The sequence below is a fragment of the Podarcis raffonei genome, chromosome 15 (assembly GCF_027172205.1).
Source record: "Podarcis raffonei isolate rPodRaf1 chromosome 15, rPodRaf1.pri, whole genome shotgun sequence".
NCBI classification, from domain to species: Eukaryota; Metazoa; Chordata; class Lepidosauria; order Squamata; family Lacertidae; genus Podarcis; species Podarcis raffonei.
Window position 1 is genome coordinate 4,661,955 of NC_070616.1, and position 20,600 is coordinate 4,682,554.

General features: G+C 44.7%; 1 protein-coding gene and 1 long non-coding RNA gene across 2 annotated transcripts; one reads left to right on the forward strand and one right to left on the reverse strand.

The window, feature by feature from the left end:
* The first annotated feature begins 2,588 nt into the window (after window positions 1-2,588).
* On the forward strand, window positions 2,589-3,532 carry LOC128402721 (uncharacterized). Its single transcript, XR_008327763.1, has 2 exons — window positions 2,589-2,876; window positions 2,918-3,532. It is a non-coding gene; the product is annotated as an uncharacterized LOC128402721 (long non-coding RNA).
* A 753-nt stretch (window positions 3,533-4,285) lies between these two features.
* RNFT1 (ring finger protein, transmembrane 1) lies at window positions 4,286-20,597 on the reverse strand. Its single transcript, XM_053367059.1, has 9 exons — window positions 20,462-20,597; window positions 16,548-16,981; window positions 13,488-13,564; window positions 11,225-11,325; window positions 10,171-10,324; window positions 7,677-7,835; window positions 6,468-6,533; window positions 5,910-6,011; window positions 4,286-5,262 (listed from the first exon to the last, which is right to left on the reverse strand). The coding sequence occupies exons 1-9, from the start codon at window positions 20,488-20,490 to the stop codon at window positions 5,128-5,130; spliced, it is 1,257 nt and encodes a 418-aa protein (XP_053223034.1). The 5' UTR covers window positions 20,491-20,597; the 3' UTR covers window positions 4,286-5,127.
* Between the last annotated feature and the right edge of the window lie 3 nt (window positions 20,598-20,600).

Genomic DNA, 20,600 nt, shown 5'->3' on the forward strand with positions numbered 1-20,600 from the left:
CTTCAAGCCGTCACCAGTGGTGGGGCATTGGTGGCCCTCTGGACATTGCTCCCATGAGTCCCTACAGCCAACATGGCAGTGGTCAGGAATGTCGGGGGCTGTAGTCCCTGTTCTTTGGAGCAGCAAAATTCAAGTAGTAGAGTAGCGTTGAACAGTGGTTTAAAAACCCCTACTAATTTCAGTGGGACTTGGGGGCGGGGGGGAAGACAGACAAATGAAGTCTTGAGGGGTGTAGCATCCTCCCAGGGCCCAGAGTCACTCCATTCCACTAAATGTTCACATCTTTGAAGCCTGGAGATGGGGAGATGGAATTGCTTTGGTTTGAGCCCACTGCCCTTCCACTCCTGGACACTCTTTTAACTCCATGCCTTGCATGGTATTAACTTCAAAGCAGAGTTGAGCCCGGCTTAAGGTTAGACGCCATTTTTCTGTGGCGGATGCAGGTTGCCCAGGAAACGCATGATTCTAGCAAGGCCATGCTGCCAGGAGTGCGAGCGCTTCGTTTATGTAATCTTCGTATCGGGGAAACTAATTGCACATTTGAGAGTGGCAGTGGGGAGGGTCCTATGTGGTGCCTGCGTCACAGGTAACTGGTGGAAGGTGGGAAGTGCTTGGCTCTTTGTCAAGACGTTCTCTACCTGCATAAACGTCTCAACCAGGCCTTGGGCACGACTTGGCAGTTCCTGGGTTCTTTTGCTGGCTTTGAAGAGCTATTAGGGCTGACCTGTTTTTCCACATTTTGGTTTTGCAAGGGAAATCCGGCTAGGGCAGGGGGTGGATTCCCAACTTCCATCAGCCAAAGCCAGCGTGGCCAATCAGGGATGATGGGAGTTGGAGTGTAGACTCTGAAGGGCCAGAGTTGCCCCACTTCTGCGTCAAGGCAACTTCCGTGACGCTATAGACAACCGAATGTTTATCACTTCTCTAGTATGCAGTGAAGCTGATGTTGCCGTTCACTCACCTTTTATGTATTGGAGGCAGTATGGTTGTGGATGATGGCTTGTGCTTTGTGAAAGCCAGAAATCAGTTGTGCTAGAATCCCGTGTGCCATTGCCTCAGGGTATGTCCTGTTGAACTCAATGGACTTACTTCTGAGTAGTAGGAGTGTTCTGTTAGGCACAATTCCCTGGGGTGTGACAGATTATGTTGAGTAGCCAAACATGGTTCCACCCAGATGTTGTGTACCACAGCTTCCCCTTTGGCCATTCTGGCTTAAGGCTGATGGAAATTTAGCCCCACAACATCTGGAAACCATGACGTTGGCAGGCCCCACGGAAATGGTCAGGAGTCATACGAGAGCCGAATTTAGAATGAGCCCCATTTGGTAGGGGGTTAGCCCTACCTCTTCTCTAAAATGAGAGATCTCTGGTGATCTTGTGTGTGGTCCTGCTCTGGGTAAATATAACCATCGGCTTGGCTAATAGGGTCAGCAGAAGGTGGCAAAAGTGTTTTGAATCTGTTTTCCAGTTTAATCATTTCACTTAAGTCAACTTCCTAAACTGTGTTCATCAGCTTTGAACTGTGAAACTCTTGAATCTTGACTTGGGACAGCAAGCACACACTATGCAATATGGGGTTATCCTGTATTTATTTGTATAAATAGATATCCAAACCTTGATTTCTCTCTCTCTCTCTGTCTCTCTCTTTGTATATAGCTGTTATAGTATCAATATTATATTAGTCACAAGACTTTGAAAAGGAGTGGGATTCTTACTCCTGTATGACTTCAGAAAGAATGCTAGTGTGTGAAATGCCGTGACTGTCAGAGAACTTAAGTGCTTTCTTTTTTTAAAAAAAAGTCTTAAAAGTTTTCATTGAGGTATAGGAATTAAGATTTATTTTGTACAAGATGTGCTTTTTTAATTATAATCTTGGGATTTTGCTATAATTTGATTTTTATAGATTTTTGTACCATTATATTATTAAAAAATGGGATTAATACCTGCTGAGGCTAACCACATATTTAAGCATTAAACTTGAACCATGTGTTATTTCCACTAGAGATCCATGATAGTGAAATGTAAGCAGTGCTCGTTGTATTCCACTGTTCACTTGGAGGAACAGAGAAGTGAATAGGTCAGCTGGCCTCAGAGCCCTCCCATCCCAAGAGATCTATGAGTGGGTGTGTTAAAATCTCAACTATTGCCATTCCCTGTTGAATACATGGTGCATTTGAATTTTTGCAACCCATGGGAATTTGGGGGGAGATTAGGCAGCATTCGAGTGTTTGACTCTCATTACAACCCCTGTGCTCTAACCTAGTTGATGGAAGGACATCTTTTCTAGAGCCTGTGTGGGTAACCTTTAGCTCTCCAGGTGTTGCTGGACTACAACTCCCATCAGCCTTAGCAAACACAGCCAAAGGCCAAGCATGATGCAACTTGTGGCGCAGCAACATCTGGAGGGCCAACAGTTGCCCACACCGGGTCTACAGTGTTGCTGTGTCCGGTGGAGCCACCCCTTCCCCTTTACTGCTCGTTTTCTTGTTTATGAAAGTGAAGGTTCCCAGAATTGCCAAGAAATAGTAGCTAGTTGGGATCTGTATGCCGTTTAATGGGCAACAGGGTTTGCATTCTCATAATTGCATAACACTCAGCCGGCCAAAGTGGGCTTGTGTGGCTTATCACCTCCCTCCTCCCCCCCCATCACGTAGATGGTCTGGGTGCTATGCGCCGTCGGCCCAATTTTATGTGTGGCTCACGGAAGGGAAGTGTGTTAAGAATCCTTGCCCAGGTTTATGCATGAACTGGTTCCTCTTTTCTTCCTATTTTGGGAGTCTAAAGACAGGGTTGGCGACACTTGTGGCTCTCCACATGCTGGCTGAGATTTCTGGGAGACCAGCAGCCTTTGGAGTGCCACTGCTTCCCCACTCTTGGGTATTTATATCGGAAGAGGAAAGGTGGTCTGAACCTGGAAGGGAAAAAGAAAACCCCAGCTGCCATATTGTTACCTTGTCCTCTCTGGCAAGAGGATGCTAATCAACCCACCAAACATTGCTGAGCCACACGCATCTGCTCAACAAACCCTTCTGAGCCCTACTGATATGAATCAAATCTGGGCAGCAGCAATGCTAGAGTGATCCCTGGTCTCTTCTGAAAGACAGCTTAGTATATTTGATGGTGTGAGCAGCTGTCCCTAAGCTCTTGGAAGAGGAGCAAATGGGGATCTAGGTTTCATCACCTCTGGTGTCTCCAACTGTGCAGGCATCTTCAGAAATTAACATGTTTACATCATGGTGTCTATGAGCCTTTGGGGAAGGAAAGGAAGCGGGAGAAAGCTGCATAAGGGCTTCAAGGTTTGGTGGTTTTTAATTTTCATCTGTATGCTTTAAGGAAGTGTTCATTCTGCTAGACGTTAGCTGGCTTTGTAAACCATCTGTTAAGAATCAGATTCTACAGCTGCCTTACTAAGAATGGTATGAGGGGTAGAAACTCCCTCCCTGCATTTCATTCTGTATTATTTACTGTAATAATATATACTTTATTTCAAAACAAATGGATGTAAATAGCAATTAAATGCAACTTTGAATGAATGTATGAATATTGATTATTTATTTATTGTGCACTCTCTTTGAGAATCTCGGCTTGCAGTTCCTGTTGCTACGAAGTTTGCAGATCAAGGGGCAGTTGATGGGCTTTTCAAACCAAATGTAGACTTAATTTGGAGTTTGGTTTTTTAAAAGAAACAACATACACACCCCTTCTACAGCATAACTTCGCTATACAGTGAAATGACTGCTCAATGACACAGAAGTCAGTCACAACTCTTCAATCAACAGGAATAGTGATGACTTGGATCTAGTTCCAAGTTAACAGACTTGTTTTTCAGAAAACATGTATTGATGTGCTGTCCAGCCAAGTGTTGTGCTTATCCCTTAATTTCTTAAGATAGATGGGCAACTTGTGGCCCGCTAGTGGCTGAGAATGATGACAGTTGGGAATCCCAACATCTAGCGCCATGTTTCTACCTTGGCTTGTAGGCCTTTATGTTATAGACACGGTCACCATTTTGCACACATCCAATTGATGTGTGACCACTGATGCTCAGGTCCTTTTGGATCTGGACAAGGGCAGAACGGGGGGTGGAATGGGCTGCATGCTCCACGGATACATGTGGGGGCCAGGAACAGAACTCCTGGGCAAAATGGTCACCGTCTGAGAATTGAAGTGTTTGGGGTTTTTTTATTTTTGCAAGCTTTACTGGTTACTTTTATAAGCCGTTTCACTGATGATATGTTGGAAAACGTATACATGCAGAAGAGGTAGTAAGAGAAATACCAGACCAATAGATTAAAACTGCTTTTATTCTCACCAATCTTTAGGTATACCACAGGTTGTTGTCTTAAGTATCACTAAAATAGATCTCTTCCCCTTTGTAATAAAATGTAGTTGTTTATGACAAAATATAGTATAAGATTTTGCTTTTTAAAAATCCAGGCTTACAAAAGTAGAAAAATTATGTGTGCATAATTGAAGCAAAAAATTCATTCCTGACTTTCTTGCATGAATATAAGTAGCTACTGCTGTAATGGCAGGAGGGATAAGGAACCAGCAGCTTCTACAGGAGCCAAGTGGCATAAAAGTGGTAACTCTCATAGAATCTCAAGATTTGTGCAAACTGGATTTTTAGCATATCACGTGCAATACTGATCCTATTTGTGCTCTGGTAACAGGCTGGTTTAGACATCTGCATGGAACTGAATTTGAGGCTATTGCTCCTGCAGCATTGCCAAAAGTTTTGAGCACGTCTCAACCAATGTTATTCAGCCTTGGTTCCCCTCATGAAATTGGACTACAAGACTACAACTCTCAGCAGTCCCTGCCAGTAACGGTCAGGGATGATGGGTGTTCTGGTGCAAAGGCACCAGGGGAACCAAGGTTGAAGAACAGAGCTCTGGCGTATTTTACACACAACCAGCAACTGAAGGGTGAATTCAACATGAAAAAGCAGCTTTCAAGCAAGTTGCTTTGTGTCTGAATGGACTCAAGTCCTGCAGCAGCTGAGAGATGGACGTATGTAGACTTAACCCCCTGAGTACCTTTTTCTTCTAACGCCTCCTTTCCACCCAACCCCCTTAAACGGTAAAGACCAGCATTCAAACTGTAGCTCTTGTGTCCGACAGGGTTTTTAATAGACCTGTAGTTGTGCGGAAGTTGCCCCATCTTTCCACTTGTTGATGTGGTCCGAGATGATGGTTCTGCACAGGGGGCACGTTCTCTCTCTGTTGAACCACAGAGCTATGCATTCTTCACAAAATATGTGCTGAAACGAGAAAGGCCGCTTTGAGCACAGTGGGGTGCAAAGGAGCTCAGCAACTCAGTAACATTCAGCATACTTTTAAATCCCTTGACTGGTGTAGGGCTCGGCTCAAGGACATCATTCCTTCTCTTGTGCTTTTATTCTTTATTTTTATCTTGCGAACCGCTCTAAGATCTTCAGATGAAGGGTGGTATATAAATTTAATAAATAATAATAATAATGAGGCCAGAGGCAAAAGTGGGTGGAGCAACGAATGTAAAGTATACCTTTACACACAAACACACCCCTCCCTCCTTGATCCAGGCAAGCTAGAGGCATTATCAGAGTTTAAAGATGCGTCCCAGCCAAGCAAAAACACTCAAGTGCCAAGCAGGGCTGGTGAGGGGTGTCCCAAGGGCCAAACAGGTGTGGAGGGTTCCATCTGGCCCCCAGGCCTGAAACTCCCCATCCCTGGTAGAGGGCAATGAGTTGCAGACTTTCTTCACTCCAGGAAAGAGCAGTGAAGGTAGGTGTAAGGTTGTCTTATCAAAGAACCTTGTCCACCATTGCTGATCTATGCACTGAGGAACTCTGGGTAAGCTTCTAAGGAATTGTTTGGCTGTTCAGAACAACGTTGGGACAGCAGGAGGAGAATAACACTGGTGAGTTACCTGGCAGATGAGAAGAACAGGCTTCTGAAATTCAGCTTGGCAGATGGAGCAAATGTCTTCCGCTTCCGCACACTGCCTCTTGCTGGCTGCGACGCCGAAGTTCTGCAAAGAGACAGAAGGTACAGAACAGGCTCAAATACTTGGTTTCTAGCAAGGAAGGTAGTGGCACCAGATACACAGGTATGTACAGTTTAAATAATAATTGCAGCAGTCCCCTCTGATAGAGTAGTAGTGTTATCCATATATTGCAGACAAGGTGTTTGGTGTATTTATGACACCAGTGTGGACTTCCTGGTTCACAGGCTGCTTCTATATGAAAGTACATCAGCCTTCACCCAAGTGTTCTCCAAATGTCCAACTACAGCTCCTGCCATCCCTCACCATTGGCCATGCTAGCTGTGACTGATGGGAGCTGTAGTCCAACAACAGGAGTATGGCCAGACCTTTGACTCCCCTGTTTTGTTTTTTAAATCACAGCTCCAAATTTGAATGTCACAGGGAACTGTGGTTTGTTTTAAGAGAAAAGAAAAATGTTCTTAAGAGGGTACAAATACTCACTGGTTGTGCATAAAATATCCGCAAGACTCGTCTGAAATTTTTCAGATGTCCAAAGAAGCTCAGAAGCTGAAAAGATAACATGAGAGGAAATAGATGTAAACTAGCTTTAAACAGTAAAGTAGCTTGAGCACGGCAACCCCAGAGTCGGCCACGACTGGACCTAATGGTCAGGGGTCCCTTTACCTTTACTTTAACTTTAAAAAAACAACACTGAAGGGGTCTTAAGTGTCATGTAACAACAATTAAAAGTTGTAGGCTTTCTCCTATAAGCCTAGAGCAGATAGAATGAAGCTAAAGTCAAAATAAGAGATGCTCACAAAAAAGACAAAAAGTTAAAACAGTAGAGGCTGAGAAAACAAATCCCAAAAGACTGTGCTGCTATCCTAACCATGCTTACTCAGAAGTAAGCCTTCCTGAATTCAGTGAGGCTTCTCAGCCAAGTGAGGTTAGAACTGCAAGCTAACACAATCAAGACTTGTTTTATTTCAAAAGATTTCTACCCTGATTTTCTGTCAAGGGATAGTCAGGTCAGTTTACAGTAAATACAATGTATTAAGACAGACACAACAGCATACCGCCCACCATATATCTAGGGGGTGATTGGGCAGAGAGGAGGGTCTCCCTTGAATCTTGGAAATTTGATAGGTTCTTAAGGTATACTGGTCCCAGAATCGCCATCTTGTTCAGTGATTTACAACCTATATCTTAGTCAAAGGCTGTTCTTGCTCTGTGTGCCGGCCAGCTATGCCCCCCACATCCTAGCTTTTCATTCATCTTTTCCAAGTTACACTCAGCATTCAATAGCTACTAAGCTGGATGTGGGTGGGTGGGTGTGTGCACACAAACAAACAAACGGTTCTCCAGAGCGTGCCAACACTCCTGCTTGGTGGCTCCACGCTGGCTGTTTGTCACAACTTACCATCCACATTCTCTATTAGAGGGAGAGATGGGAAGTTCCTGTGCAGGGAAAACTGATATTAAGGAACCCAGCTGGGCACCTTGCCCCAGCCAAGCATGGCTCTAGCTGCTCAAGGTTAACACAGAAAAATAGTTTTTGCCATTTGTTAGCTGAAGAAACCGAGGCCTAGAAAGACAAGGTGCATGCAATCTCACACACATGGCAATGTGTTGCTGCTGTGTTTACACCTAGGCTGCCTCTTGCCACGCTGTTTTTAAGAAAAGAGGGTTTAGCAGCAGATCGGAGTTTACCTTTAGGATGAGGTAGAGCAGGGCCATCAAGACTCCGAGACTCCACCCCAATGCGCTGTCCAGCTCCCTCAAGCCAACAAAGTACCGGAACCAGACTGGCACAGGGACGATCTTGCGGTAAAACTGGCAGAGCTCTTCCAAGAGCATGTACCAATAACCCTGGTTTACAACATACAAAGAAGATCATTGTTACTTATTTCTTACCCACCCATCACTGCAAGCTTCTATAAACTCTGCTTACCAGGCTAAAGAGCTTGTGAGGGCATACATGAATTCATCCCTCCTCAACCCCCCATTTTATCCTCACAACAGCCCTTTGAGGTAGGCTAGGTAGTGACTACTCCAAGGTCACCCAGTGAGCTTTGTTTTCATTCTCACTGGGGTTCTTACCCATGCCAAAAGCAAGTCCTATTTTGGGCAGAGAAGCCATGTCTTTAACCTGCCACCTGATGTCAGGGGCAGGGCGGGTAGGCATGGCTCGTGAGCCAAATGGAGTAGGGCGTGGCAGCTCAGATTAGACCCGGGGTCCAGAGCTTCCCCACTGTTGCTCTTGCAGATCATGCTTAATGCCAGAAGCCTGGACCGAATATAAGGTTGTAGCCAGGTAAATTCTACTCAAGAGTGGACCCACTGAAATCAACAGACCTATGTAAATCATATCCATTTATTTCCATGGGCCTACACGGAGCATGACTAACACTGGACACAACCCATGGGGTTAACAGCTGCTGAAGCCCGTGAAGAAGTATATCTTTTGTAATTAAAAAACCCCATCAAACAAATGGACACAGGCAGCTCTTAGGAGTTCAGCTTTCTAGCATAATAAATAAAATTGCAGCAGTGCCAGGAATCTCTGCTTGGCCAAGCTTCCCAGACATTCTTTTTACCAAATCAATAACTCAGATCTCTGCTGAACTGGCAGGATTTTCATTATTCACCTCTAACAAGATAATATTTAATGATTTATTTTTGTCCAGTTGCCCATGTCTGAAAGCAAACCAGATTTTATTCAGTCATTAAGCCCTTCTCCTCTCACCTAAACAGTTTAAGCCAGATGAAGGGCCTGCTATTCTTTCATCGTACATCAAAGTGTTATGAGAAGTCAGCATTAATGTTGAGACATCATTACTTTCTCAAGTACCTTCCACCACTAATTACTATATATATGCATCTTAGGGTGTGCATTTTTCTTTTTAAAGGGTAATGCTTAACTTCTTGCTAGTGACAGTTCAAGACCACTTCGGCCAATGCAAACTGCCATTCATTAATCAGACAGGTGTTAGCCTCACTTCACTTCAATGTTTTTATTCTCATGCTATGAAAACTATTTAAGCAGAGCTGACTCAAGACTTCTTCACCCTACGTTCCTTCGTGGCTATTCACAGCTACTGCTTTCCCCACCTCTGCTGATGGCTCAAACTTCACTCCCCTTGAGTGATCCCAGTCGGGTTTGGCTATGTGCTAAGGGCACTAAGGGAAAAGAAAGCCTCTCTAGCACAAGTGGAACAGCTTGCTGAACTAGTCACATAGTCACTTAAGCAATTGGGGACCTCTATTTCTTATTTTTATTTTATTTTAAAGCAATTGGGGACCTCTAAGCATCCAACACTTTTTGAAGCAATCCATGAAATGTGTGGAAAAGGAGGCGTTTTTCCTGACCCTGCCCTATGGCATTTCTTCACCCCAGAAACTGACTGGTTGAACTATGGAACTCCCTGCCATTGGAGCCAGTGATGGCTGCCAACCTGGATGGCTTTAAAAGAGGAATTTGCCCATCAATGGTTACTAGCCAGGATAGAAGAAGAAGAAGAGGAGGAGGAGTTTGGATTTGATATCCTGCTTTGTCACTACCCGAAGGAGTCTCAAAGCGGCTAACATTCTCCTTTCCCTTCCTCCCCCACAAGAAACACTCTGTAAGGTGAGTGGGGCTGAGAGACTTCAGAGAAGTGTGACTGGCCCAAGGTCACCCAGCAGCTGCATGTGGAGGAGCAGGGAAGCGAACCCGGTTCACCAGATTACGAGACTACCGCTCTTAACCACTACACCACACCATAGCTAGGCTCTGCCTCCACAATTGGAGGTAGGGTTGCTTCTGAATACTAGTTACTGGAAGCCACAGGAGGGGAGAGGGCTATTGCGCTCAAGATGTCTTGCAGGTTTCCCACAGGCATCTGATTGGCCACTATGAGAAAAGGATGCTGGACTAGATGGGCCACCGGCCTGGTCCAGCAGGGCTCTGCTCATGTTCTTATGACAAATGCCTTCCCTTCCAGTTCAGCCCTTCTGAAAGCTCAGCCTTCTTGCTCTGATGGGAAGGAAGCCTTTCCTAGGAATTAGCAAACCTAAGTGCTTCTCTCGTTGCAATGAAATACAGTAAGTTTTACTATCATAAGCTGAAGTTAAGCGTGTGACAGTGATACAACTGGGTATTTCTAACTCATATTAAAAATAAGTTTTTTAGAAAACAGCAACAACGACAACAAAGTTTTCTTACCTTGGACTTAAAAGACATGATAAAAGAAGGCAGTAAGAGAATGATGCATTTGAAGCCCATGAAGAGAAACTTCAGAATGAAGTCTGTGATCCCCACGATCCAAAGTACCTCCCAGAAATTTGTGTAATCCACAGAAGGACTTAAAAGGATCAAGCTTTTAAAAAACAAAGGCAAAAGAGACGGTAAGTTGAAGACATTTTTTCACAGAAAGTATTTTAGCACCCTTGAAATAGAAATGCAAAAACACTTTCTCATTTCAAGCAGAATGCTATGGCCAAGAAATCACCTTTTACAAATTTATTTTTCCTATGAGGCGTTCACAGTAGCAAGCAAAAACCAAGCCAGTCGTTCACTTTTTATATGACTAATTCTTCAATAGGACTTTTCAAGACTGGATTATAATTCCCTTCCTTCCATCCATCCATCCAAGTATGTTATCCAACATATAAAAAGCCCTCCTGGAATGAACCACCCAGACCAGTATCCTGTTTCCAACCATGAACAGAAAAATGCTCTGAAGAAGCCCACAAACAAGACGTAAAGGGATGTGACACCTGCAGTTTGGTCCTCTAGTAACTGGTTCACCACAGCCGGTAACAACTTAAATCTGGCATTCTGAGTAAGCTTTTCCAATTTTATGGTTCATTTTAACCCATTTTATCTCAGTTGAATCTTTTTATTGGGGGGGGTAACATTATACACTGCTTAGAAGCAGCAGTGTTAAGCAGGATACAAGCTGTTGAAATAAACAGTAGTGAAATAAAGAAATTACCCACCCATTTTTTAAAGGCACCTTGTGTCCATCATCAGCACATTTGGGGAGTAAGTTCACACCCACACCATGTATTTAAAGCATTGTTCCCCAAAAAAGAATCCTGGGAACTATAGTTTAACCTTTATAGAGCTATAATTCCCAGCACCCTTAACAAAAAACTGTTCCCATTATTATTTGCGGGGGGAGACATGTGCTCTAAATGTATGGTATAGATCTGGTCTGGATGTATTACACATCAAGGAATACTGTTTTTACTGCCATTCAGAAGGGGGGAATTACCTGTAATGAAGAGACTGAGGGTAGAACGTATAATACAGAAGGAGGGAGGATCCTGTTAGGAATGCCAATAACCAGACACACTCCAGTCTGGAACACCTTTCCTGCAAAAGTAAGAGTTTTCAAATGGTTAATTCAATTGACTGCATTTTCTAGTTACAAGATGCTAGGCTGCTGTGATTTTGCCATTCATTCTCCATTTAAGAGGCTGCTGAGCTCAGAGGGCTTTGTAAGCGAGTTTTTGGAGTACAGGCCTGGGGATGGGACTCCAAATAAACCAGACCCAGACAGTAGGGCCATTGATTAGGGGTGATGGGAAATGAAGTTCAACAAGTGGCAATGTGCCCTCCACTTAATTAGCCGGACTGCTGCTTCTGCAATCTAAGGCTGCAGTCCTAATGCCATTTACCTGGGATTAAGCCCCACTGAATTCAATGGGAAGGTTTTTAAAGATTCTTGGTAGCACCACTGGGAGCCATATCCTTATGGACCTGTGGGGATGACATGCTTCTTAGTGGCCCTGCCAAATATCTTTAGAAGCTGCAGGAAAGCAGAGAAATTCCACACTTGATGGTTGCATTTCTTTTCAGGGGGGATTTCGTATGCAATATGCAAATGTACATATTTGTATGTGCTGCTATGCTGGAGTCTATGTTACTAAGAAGCCCCTACTGTGAATTGGCCCCAACTTGATTACAAAGCTGACAGCCCACCCTGAACCACCCTTGGAATGAGACAGTGACTCTGAAGAACTAAAGCACTCCCCCCCCTCGCCTCCCCCAAAAGAGGATCAAGAACAGCTGTAGACAAATACACAAAAAGACAGCCACATGGGTAGTTATTACCCCAACACTTTGAGCAGTTTGTCCCACTGAACCAGGTGTGGGAATGTCTGTCTCTTCAGAGGCTGCTGAACTACAATTCCCATCATCCCTTGGCATTGGCCATGTTTGCTGAGGCTGTTGGGGGTTGTAGTTCAACAACATCTGGAGGGCCAAAGGCTCCCCACACCTGCTTTAAACAACAGATTTTCAGTGCTGGGCGAGGAGTAAGAGAAGATGCCACATGCAGTCTTTCAAACAAACAAAAAATTCTGCAGGAAATCCCTTGATAAAGGGACTGATTTCTCAAAACACGTTGTGATCATAACTACTTAGTTTATGGTTCCCAAGAGCCCTAAGGGAAACTGCCTCTTCAGAACAACCATACTCAGGAGTCTTGTTTTCAACCCCTATTCAAAGATGGAAAGATGACTACTTTTATTACAACATGACAAGCTGTTTGCACACAGTATTTATACTTTGTTTTTCAAACAAGTAGGATGAGGTATGGCTTATAACCCAAATCAAAGCAATGCCAATAAAATATAATGGGAGAAAAATAATGCCACATGAGATACAAATAGCATCAAGGCAAGATGTAAAGACCTATATACTAAGAGCAGACCCATTATCTGACTGTGTGGATTGCTGTGTAACCAGAACAGTGCAATCCATGCACCAAATGGGATGTCTCAGAAGACTTCGGACAATCCTACAATTTGCACAAGTACAAACCTGCCCCTGCAAACCGGCAGGGAGCCCAAACAGCTTAGTGAGAACTGAGCATGCTCGGTGGATATGGAATGCTGACTGACTGCAGGGAATGGCGGAGTAGGGGAAACAAGAGGGGAATGGAATGGAGTATCCTGAGAAAGGGCATGTCTGGCTGGCATTCGGAACAGGAGCATTTCACACTGCAACGTTTTTGTTGCAAGCCCTGCTGGTCAATCACTTCATTCCCCCAAAAGCCCTAGTTTAAGAGAAAGACCTTTGCTAGCTGGCAAAAATATTAAGATAGCTGAGCCAGACTGAAGAAAATTATCTATAATGGCAGCTACAATGAGACCAGCACAGCCACAAAGTAGCGAGCCAGTTTGCGAGTTTCACAGAACTCTCCCCTAGGCTAGACTTGGAGGGAGGGAGGGAAAAGTATGGCGGAGGCCTGTGTGCAACTTTAAGTAGTGAGTCGGTTTGTGCTGAGCACAGCAGAAATGTTCAGGTTGCATCAAAGCACGCGGGGAAAAATATTATGTAAATGGCTCATTATAGCTATATTCTATTTTTGCAGCTGTTCTTAAATCAACCTTTTTATTTTAAGCGATGGAATGTGTGTGTTGTCAAATTAACACTCTGTTCCACGTTTCTGTCAAGAACGCATCTATCTCCTGGGTAAAGTGAAGCTTTAAAAAAATACTTACAACCTCGCCGGAGAGGTCAATACTTACTCTTAGGAAAACCTGATTTACAATGCTTTTGTTTGCATACATATAAGTTGTTAGCAGCCCAACTCCCAGAGAAATGCCTATTAGGAAAAAAGGGTAAATTACAAAATGGGGAAAAAGAAAAAGAAAAAGAACCAAAAAATGCATCAAACTAATTTTTGTTTTTTAAAACAAAGCAGCAAAATCAAAAAAGGCATTGCATAGTATATCTTGTAACTGTTTTAGACAACAGAACAAAAATACCGTATTTTTTGCTCTATAAGACTCTCTTTTTCCCTCCTAAAAAGTAAGGGGAAATGTGTGTGCGTCTTATGGAGCGAATGCAGGCTGCGCAGCTATCCCAGAAGCCAGAACAGCAAGAGGGATCGCTGTTTTCGCTGCAAAGCGATCCCTCTTGCTGTTCTGGCTTCTGGGATTCAGAATATTTTTTTTCTTGTTTTCCTCTTGCAAAAACTAGGTGTGTCTTATAGAGCGAAAAATACGGTAATTAGCCACTATATACTCAGGGGCACTACTGCACGGCTCTGACTGCACCCTATACAAATCATCAGATTAGTGAGAATTCAATGAATTAAATAGTAATGAGCATGCTTCTAGCTCTCATCGCTGAAGGGAGAGGTCTAAACACGGCACAGCAGTACCTGCTAAAGGCCAAAATTTGAGGGGCTTCCACTAGCTGGAAAAATGTTCTTGCAGTAGACCTTCTCTCACCTTTACTGCCATCTCTCCCGTTTCCCTGTTCATCGATATTCCACCCCATCCTCCACACTATTATGCAATTAGAGCATAGTGCTGGCTGGCTGGAAAGATCTCAAGCTATTTACCACACTGGGGAGAATTTGCATCTAATAAATCAAGTTGGAATAAATTAGATCAAGCAAACAACACTTGCATCGTTGTTTACATTTGCATTAACTCGGTAGCGCCTTGAGGTCTTTTTATATATGTTTGCACCAGGCCGATAAACACCCACTCACCTGGTCACTTGTTGCAGTGGCAGCTGGCCTATTAGTACAAATGGGGCACAGCCCCATAAACCTCAGTCTAACCTCAACCAGCCACCACCGTCTGCCTCTTACAACCAGTCCAGCAGGTGGCCTTGGCTGTCAGCTTTGTCTTCCTTAGTCTCAATGTTGCCCCTTGCATAACTCAGCAAGGAGAAGAATGGGGGCAAAGCTAGTCATTGGCTGTAGGTGGGCCAGACATTTGCTCTGGCGCCACCTACTGTTGGGCTCCCTGCCTTACGCCCTATCAGTCCCAATTGGAAACAGCCACACCCTTTGTGAATAAAAATCGCTCCCAAATGACTTAAGGCAGGAGGATTATGTCAACTGGGTCTTTTATTCAGGAAAAATTCCAAGGACTGCATCCTGTGTGCCACAGGTGGCTAGCCCAGATCTGTTGGCTAGTCATTTTGATGGGCCAGTAACGTTTCAGGACTTGTAAGATGAGTTGGCAATTTTAAAACCATTCTGTTGCTTAGAAATCTTTAGCCACTGGAACCTTTCTCCAGTGATGGAAAAAAGAATGGGTACATTTCAGGAATATTTTTAATCTGGCTGAAGGGAGCTGCAGATTTTGACACCTGATGTTTCAAAATTTTAGTTTTGCAGCAAGCCAAGGGTCCCTGAGTATATGACCACAAAAGAACAAACTGAAAAAGCTAAAATGCATTTTAGCAGCTTCTCAGCAGCGGAATTTGAGCAGGGCAGGATAGGAGAATGAAAGCTCCAAGAGAAGAGGGGAGAGAAGGACTCTCAGAAGATATTGGGAACAGTACAGTGATAACTTTAACTCTGTACATAAGGCCATAGTAGTACAGGGGCTTATGATCAGGGATTCTCAATTTTTGCCAAGCCTTGGTAGCCAAGCTAAGAGGGGCTGCATCCTACCTACTCAGAATAGTCCCAGTGAAATTAATAAAACCATGAACATACAAATATAAATAAGATATTGTGTTTGATAAGCATGTTGTGCTTGCAAGCTTTTAAACAGCTGTTGGTTTTAAGTTCTTAATTGCAATTTGTTATATTGTTATATTGATTGTGTTCCTTAAAAGTGTCGCAAAGATTTGTTGAATAAATAAACAATTTTAATCAGTTCTTTCATTTACAGGAGGGATGAGGGAAGCTGTGGCCCTGCGGATGTTCTTGGACTACAGATCCCATCAGCCTCAGCCAGCATGGTCAATGATTAGGGATGATGGGAGTCGTAGTCCAACAGCATCTGCAGGGCCACAAGTTCCCTAGCCCCAGTTTAAACTAACTAGTGTAATGCTGTTGAACCTGAAGCACATTGGACACTCCTCGTGGTGGTGGTGTTGTTGTTTTACAGTGGACCTGAAGAAGGCAAGGCAATGAAATGCACAAAGCAACTGTAATTTTTCCAACAAACTTTTCAATTTCAAGCAGCATCCTGAGGTTCTTCCTCCCCCTTTTTGGGCTTGAAACTTAGAAGCACATGACGGAGCTGAAGAACCCTGTGAGCCAGGTGGGATTGCCTGGAGGGCCACGTCTGGCCCCCAGCCTTGAGGTTCCCCACTCCTAATTTCAACCTGTAAAAAGGATAAGAAGGAATAAAGCTGCCCGTTTTCAATTTAAAATCCCAAAGGAGAGGCAGAAATAAGTCTTCATAAGTACTGTGGGTAGTAAAAGCAGCAACAGGTTTAAACCCAGCCTGAACTTGTTTCAGTTCCAGAAGCACAGATAAAGCACATAATATGTGGCACTGAGGACAAAATTCTACCACCCTTTGAAAATTTCAGCTTTAACTGTTTTTCTTTTTTTTAAAAAAACACCACCACCACCTTCTAGTCCTTATTATTGCAAATCATGGAATCATACTGGTGGTGTCTGGTGAAATCTCAGAAGCCAGAAACTGGCCAAGAAAGTTTTCCAGTGATCAAGGCTAATAGGGAAACCAGAAACAGGCAAACTAGTTTTCAAGATTGCGCTAAAACTGTTTCAATCCCCTGGCCTGGAAGCACAACCTGCTGCTTCTCTTTCAACCTCAAACCCAAATAAATGCAGTTGTCTCCGGAGCGCACAATGTCTTGTACTCTACCCATTATGTGCTGCATGAGGAGTTTGAGGGACAGGATCAAGATGTACGGGAGACTCTTCTGTAGCCAGTGGAGGAGATATCTGAGCTCGGAAAGGGAGCTGCTGCTCTGCTCCTCCAAATCCGAGCCGCCATCTTGAGGCCCTCGAGCTTCGCCGTGGGAGTGGGAGCGAGAATGGCTCTGAGTCCCTGACTGCAGGTGCTGCCTAGAGCCAGCGTCTTCGCCTGCCTCTCCCAAAGCAGAACTCAGCTGGATGTGGATGTCCCCTCCATGCTGGCAAGATCCTTCTCCTGGCGACCTTGCTCCGTGAGTGCACTGAGAGGCTGAGGTACCGTTGCTGTTTCCTGCCGCGCCGTGGCGATTATTTGAGTGGGGCTGCATGGCAGCAGGTTGGAGGTGATCTGCTCCAAATTGCTCGGTTTTGACGATATGATTCCTAAGGAGGAACAAAGAAGCAATTTTTAAATGGTTTCTAATTGAACCAGCCCTTGATTTAGAACCATGAGGACCAGAATCCTGATCTGTTTTTAGGGGAAGTGCTGTAGCTTAGCAGTAGAGCATGTGCTTTGCATGAAGAAGGTTCCAGGTTTAACCCCAAGTAGGGCTGGGTTAGACCTCTATCTGAAACCCTGGAAAGCCCCTGCCAGTCAACATAGACCATGGGTCATAGTCCCTCTGCCGCTGCCGCCACCAGCCCCTGCCGCTCGCAAGGCACAGGTAAGCAGCCACTGGGGCTCATCTGGTGCTGTGGAGAAGGGAGGGGAGAGTCGTGGGGGGGTTCAAAATATAGTCCGGCCTCCCACAAGGTCTGAGGGACAGTGGACCGGCCCCCTGCGAAAAAAATTTTGCTGACCCCTGACATAGACAATACAGACCTAGATGGACTACTAGTCTGTATACAGCAGCTTGATAGATCTTCAGCTGTCTGCTGAGTCTAGGCATACAGGGGTCCATCAGAACCTTAGCCAGCCAGAAGCTGGCCCTGTGTGGTTCTCAAACACAGATTAAATGACTCTGTCTGTGGTATGTTCAGCCTTCAAAAGATTTACGAGGCAGGTGTAGGTTTGTGAAAGCTGAAGGAACTGCATGGAGGTGGTTAAAATTTTACACTTATTCAGGAACATTTGCACAGAATAGCCCTTAAAAGTCGCCAGCCCAAGCGCTGCAAATATCTGTTATTAAAGTCATCTCACAAAGTACACAGGAAATGACAGATGGCAACTCTGTTAGCAAGAGAATCCTTGTAATTCTCCAATTAGAATGGTCACAAGGGATCGTCCTCTTAGATCCCTTGAATCATAACTATTCATTTGGAGATCAAATTCTGGAAACTAACTCAAAAAAACTTAAAATTCCAGTTAAATAATATTTAGGCTATGTATACACCATACATTTAAAGCACATGGCTTCTTTCCAAGAATCCTAGAGCTGTGGTTCACAGAGCTATAACTCCCAACACCCTTGCCAAAATACAGTTCCCATGATGCTTTGGGGAAATCATGTATGGCATGTACCCAACCTTAAGTCTCCTATCACCCTGCTCCTAGAGCAAGGGTGGGGAACCTTTGGCCCGCCAGGTATTGCTGTACTACAACTCCCACCAGCCCCAGCAAGCATGACCAATGGCCAGGGATGATGGGAGTTGTAGTTCAGCATCATCTGGAGGGCCAAAGGTTCTCTACACCTGTCCAAAAGAAGCAGGGTCTTCCTGTTTCATAGACAGAAATCCATATCTCAACAAGCAGAGGTGGCAAACTAGTGTGATGTGGTGGTTGGAGCGTGAGGGAGACCCGGGTTCGAATCTCCACTCAGTCATAAGGCCTTTTAGAAGTTACACCACTTTCAAACATATGATGGTGTGGAGGTACAGTGGCCAAGAAAGGGCATTCACTGTGGCAGCCCCAAATCTGTAGAATTACCTCCCCAGGGAGGTTTGACCTTCACTCTGTAACTTGCATTGAATGTGGCAAATGTGGCATTTGATGTCCAAAATATATGTATTTTAGAACCCACCGTATTCTCTTGATTACAAATAGTTCCAACAGATTTTAATCTTGTCTTTCAAAATTGTTTCAACCAACCCTGAGACCTTATGATGAAGGCTGGTTAAGAAATCCAATTAAAAATAACAACAACCTGGGTAACCTTGGGTCAGTCACTACTTGTCGGCCTAGCCCTGTTGCGAGGATAAAATGGGGGTGCAAAAAGGGGGGGACATGTACAATAGTGGTTCCCAATTAGCTATGTATAGCAGACCCCCTGTTTTTCAAAAGCCAAGCCATGAACTCCATACTTTTTAAAATAATGATATTTCTATGGTAGTTTTTGTTGTGTGAGTGGTGCTGCACACCCCCTGGGTGAGTAGTGCTGACTCCCTGGGGTCCGCGGACTACCCATTGGGAATCACTGATGTATATGACATTGTAAGCTCCTTGGAGGAAGGGAGGGATAGCAGAGGGTCAGATAAAAAACAGAGGCCAGTAGGAAAGGAATGGGTTCCTTGACACCATACTGTTTTCTGGTGGATAGCAGAAAGCCCTCAAGGTGGTTGACTGCGTCAGACCAACACGGCTACCTCCCTGAATCTAGAGCCCTCAAGCAGTGGCACCTGGTTCACTCAGGTGATCAAGGCACGACCCCACCTACCTCAGTCTACCCTCAACCACCTGTTAGCCTGACTCTGGCTGCCATTGCTTCCAGACACCACCTACAGTTGGTTTCCCCACCTTTTCCCTCTACGAGTTGCAGTGGGCCCCAGGTAGAACTGCCCCTGCGGGTGGAGAGGAGGGAGTCATCTTAATGGTCTCTGCCCTTGTACACTGCCCATCGAAATGGGTACCAGAACCCATTCTAAGCCACAGCATATTTGAAGGGAGGAGCATTTGGGTCCCGCTTGCGAGCACCATTCAGTACTGCAGGATTTGCTTCTGAAGCAAACATGCACAGGGGTTTGCCAAAATGGCAAAAATGACTGGAAGAATTAAGAATTGTGAAGACCAAAATTTTAATAAGGAATGGGGGAAATTATATAATTTATTTTAAAAATCATTGTAAATGATTAAAAATATTCGTAGCATTGGAACGATACTTGTAGCTGAACATTGGACTATGGTTGTAATGGAGATTTAATAGAATTGGATTAATAGAGAAGATGTGGGAGGAAAAAAAGTTAACATAAGGACCCACAAAGGGGAGGAGGGAAGTCCATGGGAATTTATGGAATTCTCTTTTTATTTTGATCATTTGTAAATTTCAAAATTTGGAAACTTTAGTAATAATAATTTAAAAACACTGTTCCTTCCAGTCCTGGAAAATGCTGTCATGAGAGCATCAACAGAACGGCAACAAAATGATCCTGGAGGCCAGCCCAGCCCAGCCCCCGTGTGAAGCTATTATAACCCCAGGGTCTCTGAGCAGCTACAGAGGGCATGGGGAGGGGCTTACAACCAAACCTCTTATCTCCAACCCCCACCTGCAGCCTGAGTGAAGGGGCCTTGCAGGAAAGCTTAAACCACCACAACTTATTACAAGCAGTTGAGAAAGTGAAAGCTGGGGGAAGGAAGGTGTCCCCCCCAAAAAAATAGTAGCTTCGTCGGCCTGTAAGGAAAAAACAAACAAACCCCAAACCCGGAACGTTAGGGCAATACTTGGATCAAGGGACACAGAAACGACACGAAAAACAGCTTTCAAAATCAACCTTAAGTCTCCCCCCTTCGCTCTGCTTTGGTTGGCCTAATAAATGATATTATATGGGGGGGGGAGGCGGCGAAAGAGTTTATATACCGTGGGGATATAGTAAAAGGAAGGAAGGGGGAAAGGGAGCGAGAGGCGGCGAGTCAAGGGGAAGGGATCTGCTCGGGTTTCTTCGGGGTCCGCGGCAGAGTCTCCCTCTCTCTCTCTCTCCTCACCCACCTACCTCTCATAGCGCGGCGGCCGGTGCTTCATGGCGAGCGCCGCTCTTGAGGCCGCGGCCTCCCGTCAGCCTCCATCCCCGCCGGCGAGTAAACAGGCAGGCTCCGAAGGGGGCGGGGGGGGCCGGCCGGGCAGGTTCCAAC